General features: G+C 38.0%; 2 protein-coding genes across 4 annotated transcripts in view; one reads left to right on the plus strand and one right to left on the minus strand.

The window, feature by feature from the left end:
• Nucleotides 1-685: 685 nt before the first annotated feature.
• LOC106648012 (malectin-A-like) lies at nucleotides 686-2,999 on the plus strand. 3 transcript variants are annotated; one of them, XM_014364644.2, is made up of 5 exons: nucleotides 686-1,353; nucleotides 1,426-1,906; nucleotides 1,970-2,152; nucleotides 2,217-2,274; nucleotides 2,361-2,999. In XM_014364644.2, exons 2-5 carry the CDS (start codon nucleotides 1,544-1,546, stop codon nucleotides 2,576-2,578), a joined length of 822 nt encoding a protein of 273 aa, XP_014220130.1. In that variant the 5' UTR covers nucleotides 686-1,353; nucleotides 1,426-1,543; the 3' UTR covers nucleotides 2,579-2,999. The 3 variants fall into 3 exon arrangements, with proteins under 3 accessions (XP_014220130.1, XP_014220122.1, XP_014220139.1); XM_014364636.2 differs by having other exon boundaries at nucleotides 686-1,310; XM_014364653.2 differs by having other exon boundaries at nucleotides 686-1,106.
• Nucleotides 3,000-3,219: 220 nt separating this feature from the next.
• Nucleotides 3,220-14,246, minus strand: part of LOC106647997 (serine-rich adhesin for platelets-like) — a 61,760-nt gene continuing 50,733 nt past the window's right edge. Inside the window, exons 9-10 of the mRNA XM_014364597.2 lie at nucleotides 8,435-9,039; nucleotides 3,220-7,737 (exon numbers count right to left, since the gene is read on the minus strand). Coding sequence (XP_014220083.1) covers nucleotides 4,726-7,737; nucleotides 8,435-9,039 — 3,617 coding nt within the window. The 3' untranslated portion in view covers nucleotides 3,220-4,725. The remainder of the gene's footprint in view (nucleotides 7,738-8,434; nucleotides 9,040-14,246) is intronic.

Raw genomic sequence — 14,246 nt, forward strand, 5'->3', positions numbered from 1 at the left:
CGCACATTGCTATATAGAGGGGGAAACAGTATACTGCATGACGCGTGTCTCACGCCGAGGCTCGTATCGGAACATGACTCTTGATTTGACTTTGTTAATAATTCGTATTCAAACTTCAAACGTCTAAGTATTTAATATAATAATCCAATGCCAATCCCACGTAGATTTATCTGAGTCTGTAGAACGTTTGAGATTATAAATCCGAAGCATACGTGTAAGCTGCATTTGTACCATCTATTCCTCAAGATTCGAAAGAATTCAAATTCTAAAGAAACCGACAATTTTTAATGAATTAAAAAATCTTTGAAATTTGAGCAGCCAACGTAATCGTCACGCTATATGATGATGTTTTTTTCAGATGGCGTGCCGTTGTTATCTATAAAGAAAAAATGACAAGCACGTCTTTCGCTATCATTTTCGAATTTCACATAACGCTCTGACTCAGCCGTCTAACTACGCGAAAAGAGGATCTTTAAAATGTCGCTTTTAATGCGAACACATTGCCTGCACCTACTGCCGTTTGTTTTATACTGGAGCATCGTTGCATCCTTTGTGCGCGCCAATATCCTGTACTCAGTCGATTAAAGATATTTCATTAGTCATCTTGATTTAAAGAAAATCAAGTCATTGACATTTATATTACTGTAAAGGTTGACTCTTTTAAATTTGCATTAAAATAAAAACAATTCATTGCAATATATGAAATTACATATGATGTCATTGCATGACGATATGTCATAGTTTTAATTGAAACAACTATTAAAGGGAAACAGTCGGCACTAAATTTTTCTGCGTTAACATGTAACATTTTTGATGCCCAATACCTATGCACTTACAAATTACAATGCCTCGTACAATATGAGTGTACAATGTACATACAATAATATGTAGCTGCAATACATTGCGAATATCACGAGTCTTGTGCTAAGCTGTATGCATACAGCCAACAGGCAACATGCCGTTATGATTTGCAAGCTGCCGCAGCAGGGTAGCAACAGTCTGCCTGCAATGTCTTTAACTCTGCTAACCCTACAAGTCGCATCGTACAAGACCATCTGAAACTTATGGTATAGCAACATAGCACGTGAAGTCTCATTCGATCAAAGGTACAATTCGTCGGTGCAGACCTAGCCACGTTCGCGTGAAGTAACTTAATGTTTCGGTACGTTCTATTCATCCAACTGCAAAAGCCGAGCTACTTGTTGATTAGTCACTGGCGACGATGCCAATGATCTTTAGCTTGCTGCGAATTGCGGATCATGTCCCTCGCCTTGTATACAGATGCGTATTTGCATCTGTATGATTAACATGTGAGTTTAACTAATGATAAACAGTGGCATTAATACAACTAGTGTAATTTCTTCATATTTATAACTCATTCGTAAGCGCTGTGAATTATTCGAATAATAGCACTTTTCTTTGCAGGTTGAATGAATAAACACATTTTTATCAGCCTATTTACAAGGCCGGATACATTATTAGACCAATACTGGATATGAAACTGAATTTCTTAAATAATTGGAATTGATTCTGTAATTAAAGCATGTTTCATCAAGAGCAATGGAAACGCAGCTTGATCGCTACGTTCATCATTTTAGCTTTGACATATGTACAACAAGTTCACTCGGTAGAAGCGATCTATGCCATAAATGCTGGTGGAGATGCACACATTGACATTCATGGCATACGCTATGCAAGAGATCCACTGATGGGAAAAGTGGGCACTGCTTCTGACTATGGCAAACAATTGATCATAGGTCGAGTTGATCCTGCTGATCAAATACTTTATCAGACTGAGAGGTATCATCATAGCACATTTGGCTATGACATACCTGTAAGCGAAGATGGAGACTATGTATTGATTCTTAAGTTTTCAGAAGTTTATTTTAACTCGCCGAACATGAAGGTAATTAGATGGTTAAAACTTTCATTCTGATTACACCTGGTTTATTTACTTTTTATTTTGTAGGTATTTGATATTGTTCTTAATGGAGATCACACTGTTGTAACTGAACTAGATATATTTGAAAGAGTTGGTCGAGGTATTGCACACGATGTGTATGTACCAATTAAAGTGCAAAATGGAAAACTAATTTATAATGAAGAAGAATCAGATATTCTAGGTGGTAAAATAAGAGTTGAATTCATCAAGGTATTTTGAGAAAACAAAAATTTGAATTCGATATATCAAAAAGTTAAAAATCAAAATTTTATAGGGCTATCGAGATAATCCTAAAATCAATGCTATTGCTGTGATCAAAGGAACTCTTGACGGTAAATTTTTAGCATTTAATGAATAAATATTTTTGATCAAACAAATTAATAATTTACCATTTATTTATGTGTCAAAATATTTCTAGATGTTCCACTTCTGGAGCCAATGCCTCAAGAACCCGAAGAAGACCAAGGAACTCAAGAAGAAGAAGAGGAACCAGTAATCCGTACAAGACACACAAGTGGACCTCGCACACCAGATCCATATGAATCTGTAGATTCATCATTTCTATTGCAATCATTACCTATATGTGCTGCAATCGGAGCTTTTATACCTTTATTATTTTGCTTATGCAAGTTATAAAATGTTTCAAGTGAAACATTTTTGTTGAGTTGTACTTAAATACAAGTACATGCACAAACTCAAATTAATCTGTTTCACTTTATTTAAGTTGAGTTTGCAGATGTATTATTCTTGAATTTGTCTGATTTTGATAGTCTATGTAGTAACAAGTTATATATATTTTACTAAATTGACGCCATGTATGTGTATTCCTATGTAATATATGTAACAGTTGTTTCATGTGCAATTTCTGTTTAATTATAAGCTTATATAAAGACTTACTGGCCTTTCTCTGTAAATTTTTATGTAACTAGATGATCTAAAGACTAGATATTAAGAAGTGTGTGTTTTAGTGTAAATTTAATAAATTTTACTTATTTTGTTAAACACCTGTTGAAATCAGGTTTTAAATAACAGAAAATAAAACTATTATACTAAGAAAGAATGTTTGCTTTGATTTAAATTGAAAATATTATATTCATCAAGTCACATCAGTCTTTGAATATCAGTGATTGATGTTGCGCAATAGAAAATTCTTACGAAAAATACCTAAATTGATATAATTTTCTTAAAACAAGAATTAGTGGAAACAAATTCATCTTCAAATAAATTTTGGATACGAAAACGGGTTCAAGGTAGAGTAAAATGTCAACAATTTGTGATAAAAGTTAAATATTTATTCTATTACATTTTTTTGTCAATAATTAAAATAAAACTAACAAATGAAGAAAATCTCTTATAATTATACTAAAACCGAGCACGTAGATTTACAAAAAATGAGGTTCGAAAAATGTCTACAATTAGAAAAGATTCACTTTTTAAAAATTTGCTCTTTGTGTTATTGAATTTATAATAATAGTTATCACATTAAATCAAAAGATGCTGTACATGAAATAATAGTAGTATACGTATTACAATGGTGACGATTTTGTTGATTTCATGTGTCAACTTTAGATAGGAACAAACAGAATAAATAGGTTAATAATATCGTATATGATTTAATGTTACATGAATTATAATGCACATACATGAAAAAATTATTAAAAATATAAAAAGAAAAAAACTTCCAGGTTGTTTCATTTGTGTACAAACAAAATTACCAGCGTATGGTTGCATATTCGTCACCATCAATTTTCTCCAAATTACATATTTTCTTTACGCTTCTTTGCATAAAAAGGAAGTTTCTATTAAAGGTTTATCTGTTATTGAACTCAGGTAAATTCGTGCAAGTTAACCATTATTTTTATCTTTTCGCTTTAATTATCATAATCATCATCATCAATCATATATTTTCCTTCATCTACTTCCTCTTTTTCAATTTTGAGGCCTTTAACAAGCACCACATAAAATTACGCACACTCAGAGCTTGCATAAAATACAATAATACCGTAACTTCGAACGCGTTTGATTATTTACAAAACAAAAGTTTAAGCCTTTTATCCACTGCTGCGTTTTCTTTTTAAAAGTCCGTAGGAGATTTTCACAGCACACCGAAGCAATCAAGCAGTAAAATGTAAAATGGCTATATAATAATAATGATCTTTGAATATAGATTGATATATTTCACCATACTTTTCTTAAAAATCATAAATATTAAGTTTTTTTTTTGTATTTTTTCCTCTCTTATCTTTTATAACAATCAAATTAGTACTATTATAAAAAAAATTTAATTCAACATTTAACTAACAACTACTGTGAATGCGTATCTGTCTTTCTGAATCCTTAAAATTAATTTAAAAAATTGAAGACAGGGTTTAGAACTATTGGTCATAACGATCAATAGTACATTATATAAAAAACATATGCTATGAAAGAATACCTAAGCCTGTGGGGAACGCCAAATTTTCAAATATATTTTTTGAAATTTATATTGAATATTTTTCTAAATAATTAAATGGGCAATACAGTTTTGCTCTTCTCTATATGCATCCATAAAGCTTTCCAGAAAAATATTCGACCGAAATCTTAGAAAACGTTTTTGAAATTTTTTAATTGTTCTATGGCTAGTATCTCCGCAAACAGAGGAAAAACATTATTATCTCTGCAAATCTCGTTAAATCAATTAAATAAAAATGAACAAAGTGGAAAAAGAAGCGCGATCGAGACAGAGTTGTATGAATATAGAATTATGCTACCCTGTCGGTCGAACGCAATTAGACTTAATTTCATTACTCTGCGGTAATAAGCTGATTGTCAGTAATCGGCTCAATTGGAGATACATCTTTTTTCGGTATGTCTTCTTCGATATTCGTTGTCGTTGTATTCGTTGTTACATTAGTTTCCGTTTTCGGTACGCTTACGCCGTTTTGTACGATTTTTTGCTGAGTGGTTGCTGTAGTGATTGTAGTTGTTAAGTTATTGCCACCTTTCGTCGCAGTCGTAGTTGCCCTTGAGTTGATCTTAGATTGTACATTATTCAACTTGATGGGACCAGGCTTTGATACTTGCACTGGTGCTTTTTTAGATGGAGATACACTTGTAAGCAGTGGTTTGCTTGGAGCTAAAGACTGTCGCTTAACTGTTGTACTAGTCGATGTGGTCGAAGGTACTCGTGGCCTAGTATTAGTAGTAGCCGAAACAGTATTGCGTGCCGACGAAATTTGTTTGTTTACAGTCTCTTTGCTATGCTTGTCGATCATCGGCGATTTGCTTCCAGAAGCCGTTTTAAGTTTTGTTGCGCCAGATACAGGAGCAGTTTTAGGTCTGGCAGTCGCGTTGTTAAGCGAGTTGGAAACGTTGCCACTCAATCTCGACTTTGAGGCAGTAGCACTGGCGCTTGTTGCTGAGGTTGGTCGGGGCTTCAAGGTTCCAGAATTAGCACTGGCACCTCCACTGGTTCTTGATGTAGTTGTAGTACTCGTTTTGACTAGACCTACTTTGGTAGCTGTGGTATTTGTAGCTGATTTTGCGGTTACTTTTGAAGCTGCAATGGGTTTTGAAGGTGCTTTGATGTCACCATTTGTCATTGGTTTTTTATCAGCTGATGCAGTAGAGCCAACTTTTGAAGTAACAGCACTTAATGGTTTAGGTCTTGAAGTTGCAGCGTTAGCTACAGTTGTACGAGGGGTTGTTTTGGCGGCAGCACTCGCAGTTCTCGATGTAGTCGTAGCAGTTTTAGATAGCGAGGTACTTTTTGAGGCAGCAGCAGGGGGTTTTGTTGTTCCAGTAGTAGCTGTTTTAGGTCGCGTAGCTGTTGTAGCTGGTTTTTTAGTAGATGTACTTGTTGATGTTTTCGCAGTGAGGCTGGTTTTAGCTGGTGAGGATCCAGGAGTTGTCGATTTAACCCCTGGTTTAAAACTGGTGGTGGATTTAGGGGCAACTCTGGAAGTGGTAGGCTTAGCTGTTAATTTAGTCGCAACCGCAGCAGCAGAAGCAGTGCCTGCTGTTACCACAGCAGCTGCGGCAGCAATCGATGATGCTGTTCCAGCTGTTGGTGCTTCATTTGTAATCAATGGTTCCCCATCAGATTTAGCTTCTGAAGATGGCGTAGAAATTTCTTCCACGTCTTTGGGTTCTTCAACAAGATTTTCCTTTAAAGTAGGAGCTTCTTGGTATGTTTCTTGTTCGATGTTCGTTTCAAGATACGCACAACTTGATTCTTTCTTTTCTTCCACAAAATCAATACCAATATTTTCCTTTACATGATCAATAACTTGATCTTTTATGTCAACGACCACATTTTTATTATCTATTGCGATCAATGTATCTGTAGATTGTTTTTCATTTACAACGACGTCCGTTTCTTCAGATTGAGGGTCATTAGGAAAACTGGAATCTTGAATATTCGATTTTGACATGAGATCTTCTTCATGGAATTTGCTTGACATAATTTGTGGTTCCTTAACAGGTGATACAAGAATCGGTTCGTCGATTTTTTGATCGACAGCAGCACTCACACCCAAATTAAGGTTTAAAGGGTTAAGCATCACATCTTGGTGAGCTTCTTTCATGAATTGAGTTTCTTCATCGAAAGATATTTGTTTAATTTGCTCAGGGTGCGAAGGATCTTCAACTACTTTCTCCGGTAATTGTTCATCCTTGTAATTATTGTCGAATTTTTCTTGACTGCCCTCATCGAGTTTAACGGACTCTAGATTCTGAGCAAGATTATTCATATTACTTTCATTGTTTGCAGAAAAATCATAAGAAAACGGATTATTGTCGGTATAGTGCGATGTCTCAGTTTTTTTCGAATCGTAATTTTCGAAATCTCCACGAGAAGTAGAAAACATATCCGAAGTTTGAGACTTTCTCTGCTCAACTACGGCTGTGAATAATTCAACGCTTTGTTCTTGATGTGGTTCAAGATTTTCGAGATCCAAATCGACAGATTGTTCAAGAATCTCGTTATCTTTTTCCTCCGTAGTTATTTTTTCCTCGGTCTCTTGAACAGTTGTAAGTCCGTTGTGTACCTCAATCATAAGATCGTCATCGGAAAGATCGTGCACCTTATTCAAGTCAGGACTTTGATCGAATGCATTTTTGAAATCACTAGGAGTCATCGAAGTTGACATAACATCGTCACGATCGGTAAACGATAAATTTGATACATCAACATTAGACACTCCAGTTTTGCAAAACTCACTGACTGCGGACAAATTAGTAGTGGACTCATCACCGAATTCAGCCTTAGTTGAGGACACCTCGTAATCGTCCATAAGATTGGTAAAGAGATTTTTCCTTTTGTTGTCATTATTCTCACTGTTATCTTCGCTGAATCCGTCGAATGGATTTTTCATTGGTGATGACAAGGCGTCACCGTTGGAAATGTCACTGGTTACACTGTCATTGACATCCGAAGGTCTAGAACAAACTTCCATGTGAAATTCCTCTTCGCTTGGAATTTTCGTATTCTTCAAAGCTCGCTGGGACTGTTTCAAGGGTGAACCGGCGATAAGATCGCTGTTCATTTGATTGATCAATTGCGGCGTTAGCGGCGAGATCGGCGAGGTACCAGTGTGAGGTACAAATTCAGCAGCATCTGGATTCAAATGAGATTCCATATCGTCTTCGCTGTCTTTGTCGCTGGCGATATCGTTTTCTTTATTTTCTTCCTTGTAATTGATCTTGTACGTCGGCTCGTTTGTTTCTTGTAATCCTTGAATTAGATCTTCTTCAAAGACCGATGGAACTTGATTAGTATCAAGATTAGAGTTGTTTATTGCTGCTTCTGCTTCAATCTATAAAATATAAATAAAATTTTAATTGATTTTTTATTCAGGAAAATTAAAGTAGTGTAAAATCTATGTTTAGTGCATGCATGAAAAAAGTGCATTGTTCATTTATGATTGGTACGACGTTTAACATTCAGAATAAAACACTTTTCAAAGTTCAGTAAGTATTTTTTTTTCAAATTTGAAACGGGATTGCAATGCAGGAATTATGTTGTCTTAGTGCACTCTTAATACTGAAAGGATGTGCGTGTTGATAAATTTCCAAGAGAGTTTTGATAAACTTTTTGATGTATTGATTCATTAATCTATGAGCAAGCTCAAAGATGTTTTCAAACTTACGCAAACGTTTGATACAACTTACTCGCCTTTATGTAATAAGCTCGAACTATATTATGCATGAATATTGAAAATTCTTTCAGTACATGATAATGTTTTGTATTAATATTTAGTTAAACAATATTGGCTCCGCGACGTTCGATCAAAAGGCACTACAGATGTCTTTGAGACTCGCAACGGCTTCGCCCGCAATTTCGTTAGGCGTCACCTTGAAATAGCAGCGTTAGGCTTTCATCAGAAAGTTCTTGATCTTGTGAAGTATTTTTAGATTACATATGCATGTCGAAAAGAACAAAGAATCGAAGCCAACATTGTTCAACGAAATGCCGAATTGGAAGCTCGCATCGGATAAAAGTGCAATACTTACGTTGTTTTCGTTGAGCGCTTGCTCTGGCAGCAGCTGATCCGGGTACAGGTAAGCTTCTTTTTCCGACGCCTGCGTCGTCTCCCCTTGGAGCAAGTTCGGCTGGACGCGTGACTCCTCCAGCTTTTCAAAGTTCGATAGCTCTTCCGCGAGAGCTTCTGGTTTGGGCTCGTTTATCGGTACCTCTTGGCCGAGAATTTTATTCTCTTCGTAATCGTATTGTCTTTCGTAGGTTGCAGCGTCGTCGGCTACGTTACTTTCAGCAACGAAATCGACTTCTCGACAAACCTCCTCCGGTTCTTTTTCTACTTGAGGATCGGCAGCGGGTTCGCCGTGGAGCTCGTTACTCGCTTGGTTCAGGCTCGGCTGATGCAACGGACTCTGATCACTGCTGCTGCAGCTGTTATCCTCGTCCTCTTGAAGTTTCGGGCTGCAGGACTCTTTCTCCTCGCGATCACAGTCGGGCTTTTCCACGAGACTCGGGTCTTTGGCAATGCGTTGGTCCTCGTTGGATGATTTGTCGCCGCCTTCGTTTGGTCTGTAGTAGTTCCACTCGTCGTCGCTGTCCTCGCTTTCTCCTACATTATCAGCATCACTTTGTTTTTCACCTGGAATAAAAATCAATAATTTAAATGCATTGCCTCTTCGTAATTATTTTATTTTATAAAACTTATATAATCTTTGTATTCATTATAGGATCGTTCAGAGTTAGATTGAATTAGCACATGCTCGCTTGTCGGCAAGTAGTTGTAGCGAACTATGGATAAGAAAATGAGAAAAACATTAATCATCATTTCTCATTTTCTCCACCCTTAACAAAACCAAACTATTTCTACACTGCCTCTTATTATCTGCCCCTTTGTCTACTGCCGGTGCAAAAAAGCGTTTTTTCCGACAGCTTTTATACAGGCTTCTCGTGGATCTGAACCCATACGTGCCCGCTGAGAATCGATGCTCAACCTAATTTTACGTGGAATATCTTTGGACGGATTTTTATCGAGAAGCATCGCCGAGTAGAAAATAAGAATAAGCCAATACCGTCTCAGAAACAGGCAAGTATAGAAGAAGAAACGTCAAATGAACAAGTTTTCAGCATACCCGAGAGCGAGAAATATAGCTTTTTCTATTCTTACCGAAACAGAAAGAAAGAAAGAAAGAAAGAAAGAAAAAAGCATCCGTAAAAAGGCAGCCCAGGCGCAGACAAGAGTTGAACGTTCTATCGATCCGTCTCGTATGCTATCGATCCTCGGTATTCGAACAGCTTTGCGTTAAGGAGCGCAGATGCAGTACAACGCTGCCACGCGATGAACGAGTTAAGTGCGAGTAAGAAAATTACATCACGCGCGCTGAATCATGAAATAACGAGAAAAGCTCAAGTGTACGAAAAAAGGTGTCGTCACTCGTCACTCATCTTCGCGTCTTACCGTTTTATGGCCGAGATTATGAAAAAGGAATGCTCGAATAGAGACGAGAGAAACGAGGGATGCGTAACGTTGTGCGATGTGAAAAAAGAGAGCTTAGCCGCCGACGATGTTGCTCGATCGTCATGAGCGGCAGGACTAACGGCGATAAGGGATGGATGTTATCGATTCGTTATGCGTTCCCGTCGTGCCTTGGCAAGCGTCAGCAGCGGTGGCGGGCGCAGCAGACGCGCAGCCTGCGAGAGAAAGAGCGAGAGAGCCGACGAGCGCGTGCACTATAACTATATGTATGGACCGGCGCATGCGGCCGCACCTGTTATTCGCCGGCAGTAGGACGCCTATGTGGATGTATAAACTTCTCGCGAGTGCCGCTCAGCTCCAGCGCAAGTACACGATGATAAGAGCAAGCATATACCTGTATAGTACGTACAGTGTGCGTAACTGCTTCTTCTGCCAGCGCCTTTTCAACTATTTTTATTTTTATTTTCCATTAATATGTGTACGGCCTGCGTGCAACGGATAACAGCATTAATACCGCCACGCATTTCATCTCACTCCTTTTCGACCGATCCTAATATAAATAAATGCTCCAATCAATATATTCGATCGTGATGTCTCGCAGTGTAGCACATTTTTACACGTCAATGTGTACGTTCAATCGATTTTGCGCACCAAACGCGTAGGTTCGGCTCGAGCTTGGGCGCGACCGCTGCCGCAGTACACAGTAGTGAGTTTGCGAGGGTAGCGGTAAAATTGTGATACGTGCGTCGACATTGCTGAACCGTGCGAATGCTACCACATGTTTCGATACTGCCTTTCTCAGCTCTCGCTCTTCTGGGCAGAGCTTTTACGCGTATTGCTCAAGAAGCAGAGTAGCGTTGAAAAAAACAAATCGCTCAAACTTTATGCTGTGCAAGTGACTGGACTATTTGCGACCTGCAAAAGCAATTTCCTGATATTTTCGTTGAAAGCTTTTGGATCTTTCGAAATTCTTGTACAATTGTGCGATTGTCGTGTCGACTCATTAAACGATATTTGCATGTTGCTTATCAGTATCGCGAATCGATTGCATAACCTACGAGATGAGAACAAAAGCGTCGAAAACGATCTTCGAATCGATATATTCTAAAGAGAGCGGCAGGAACAATTAAGAAGAAACTTTTTTTCCGTCTGTTAAAACGAACCATGCAACTTTTTCCTCGAATTGTCATAAAATGCCTAGCATCAGCCAGGCGCATCCGCACAATCTGCTATAGATGCTCAAAGAGTATTCGTAGACTGCTGAGAGAACAATCGCGATCATCCAAGTGACTCCGTTATAAAGTGCAGGGAATAATATACGTGCAAACGGCGTAGTGCAGCATCAGCGCTTGGCAGCAGCCAGCTATGCGCTATCTGCACTGAAAATGGAAAGGACGCGGCAACAAAGGCTCAATATGGAGGAGGATCAAAAGTTCTTTCTATTTACCGTTAAATACCAGTGCCCGTGGGTAAAACTGAGCGAATCTATTATTTCTGCGACACGCAGATGCATTTTCTTTTATTGAAATCGAAAGAAAACAATTTTACTCATATACGACGATAGGGAGCCGGAAAAATGATTGGCATAGTGACAACATAGCCAAGAACAAAAGAGGATCATTAAATGCAGTCAGTGGATTTTAAAAGGATATATAAAAGTTATCGTCTGGTTACCTGAAGCAAGAAGTTTCACTATTTTCTTCAGCAGAGTCGTAATGATCGGCCTAAAGGTAACTTGGCTGTCATCGAGGTTACCAAAAGTCAAGCATAATACCAAAATACCGCTGGCCAGCAAGACTTGCGCGTTTCCAGCGAAGCCCATTACTCTGCCCTCGATCGAGCTAGCTCGCCAAGCACTTGGACGCGCGCGTTAGGTAACTGCAGCGTCTATCTCATGGCGAAGCGGAAGGCGACGACCCTTTCACGCCTCGCTCGTCGCAGAGGAGGATGGCAAGAGAAAGAAACGCAGGCTGCAATCGTCGCATGTCGTGGCACGTGCCGACTTTACCATAGACTAATTTTACCGGCCGCGTATTGCTTGCCTTGTCGGCTAACGTATAGCCGTGCCTGCGTACGAGTTTGGCTTTAAGCTTGCGAGCTGCTCGAGCAGCCTAACAACAATGATGAGCTTTCTTGGCACTTGTGAGCTTAGAGAGCATTAAAGAGTGACGGATCGCAGAGACAGCGAATCAACGCCGAGCCTACGAGGCTGATCTAAATCTATGTCGTCTTCGAGAAAAAAACGTCTTCGCATAGAATGACAGGGGGAGATTCGTCAAGGTTTTGTTTTTAAAATAAGAGTAAGACTCTCAAATCCAAAGCTGCAAGGAAAATAAATGAAATTGAATTTCGTTTCATTTCGCTTTCACACGAAAATTGCTACCATGGACCATGAAAATTAAAGACTTTTTGAATCGAAACTTTCTTGCATTTATTAAATAATAAATCTATGAGATTCGATGGACAGAAAAAGTCAATCGTCACTGCCCACTTGACTCTCGAGAGGAAAGCAAAGTCGGTTCTGCGAATCTGCTTCGAAAAGTAAAAAAAAAAACTTCTTCGGACTATACCTGAGTTTATCAAAGCTCAAAGTGTCAAATGCGAATGAAAGCGCAGAACGTGTTCATTGAGCATAATTTTCTCGGCCAATCCATTAAATCAATCTCGCGTGGTAGACATTTGCAATTTTTCACGCTTCGTTTCCGTCAAAAGTCGTGATAAATTAGCTCGCGGATCAGCAGTTACCTTTTCCCAATAAGGCATACAAGGGCGCTGCGGCAAGTTTGTTGTGCAGAATCGCGCGTGCCAAGATACACTTAATGGCTAATCAGAGTGAAAAGAAAAAAATTGATCTCAAATATATTGCTACTGTATACACGACATGCAGTGTCGTGTGTCAACAGCAAAAGCCGGAGCGATGATGTTGGGTTTGCAATCTGATTTATAATAGCTAACGACGTGGGTCGAGCCTGTTGCGTATGTTTAAGAGCATATAACATACGGCTAGTGCACACTGTTTTCCGCGAGTAGGAGAGATAGCGCTAAAAAGAGGAATGAACGTTCTCGTAGGTAGTTTATCTAGTTTTAAAAACTGAAACTTCAAAGCAGTAGGAAATGACAAATGCAACCCGCGTACTTTTTTTATCAGTTATCCATCTTTTTCGAGATGGAGTATGAAAAAATGACTATTCAAATGATTTAAACTTTTCAAGATAATTTCGGCAAAAAAGAAGTGTTACGAAAAATGTATGAATTACACTTTTATCGAAGACTAAACAATATTGAAAAGCCTCTATCTCCTAATGTGCTCCTAATGTATGTTCCCATAAGAACTGAGGCATATGAGAAAATTAACGTATACTCGTCTGCCTCAGTTGTTACGAGAAATTACATTGAGAGCATGGATGCACTGCGGTATCGTTCAGTCCACAATAAGTTAATCTTTCCAAATAGTAAGTTTACAAATGTATACTAAATGAGCGTAAAAATGAAATTGACTATACACTTATAAATACGCAAACAACAATAGCTCGTAGCATTCATAGGGATGCAACTGAAGTAGGGAGATGTGGCAAGGAATGATTTATAGGCTTTGCGGGAGTTGGAGGGGTTGAAATGAATTTATAAAGGATTTCATATTGGAGGGTGATATTATCATAGGTTCAACAAGTGTCTAATCGTCTTTGTAAGCACACTTACACAACGTGTGTATGTCTTCATGCGCGAAAGAGAAACAGAGGCAATCACATTTATGAGTAGCGAGCCTGAAAATCGATTCTATAAATCATCGACAAATTTCCAGACTAAAATCGCAATTCAAATTTATGATATTTAATGCAAATCGTAGATGTTCACATGAACTACCATGTTTTGCAACGCTTTTAATTTTATAAAATATATGACAAAAATCAATGGTTGTTCAGTAAAAAATAGTTTAAAATTGTAGCAGAAATTTCAAATGGTTTTACTAATGTCAAACACGAAATAGCACATGATATTTATAATAACTTATAAAATTGGTCATAGATGTTCAAATATTGAAAAAATGCCTCTATCGTTTTCAATCCCGCGTATATTCGATGCTATCTAGAAGGTATATCAGTGATTTTGAACCAAACTTGGTGCTTGATGACTTTTTTCATTTCAGTAATTACGCGCCAAGAATTATGTTATGAATACACTATCCACGTATAATCTATTTGCACCTATTTATTGGTTTATTGATAACTGTAATGAAACATCGACCGATGTAAACATTAAAGACAATAAGTACTGTTTACACCTCCTGAAGAAATTAGTGCCATACGTGCTCATACGAGCATATAAATAATGCACCATTACTTGTGTTGGTAATTTAAACGAATGAATTGTAA

This window comes from Trichogramma pretiosum, unplaced genomic scaffold, assembly GCF_000599845.2.
Source record: "Trichogramma pretiosum strain Unisexual culture from Peru unplaced genomic scaffold, Tpre_2.0 scaffold7, whole genome shotgun sequence".
Taxonomy (NCBI): Eukaryota; Metazoa; Arthropoda; class Insecta; order Hymenoptera; family Trichogrammatidae; genus Trichogramma; species Trichogramma pretiosum.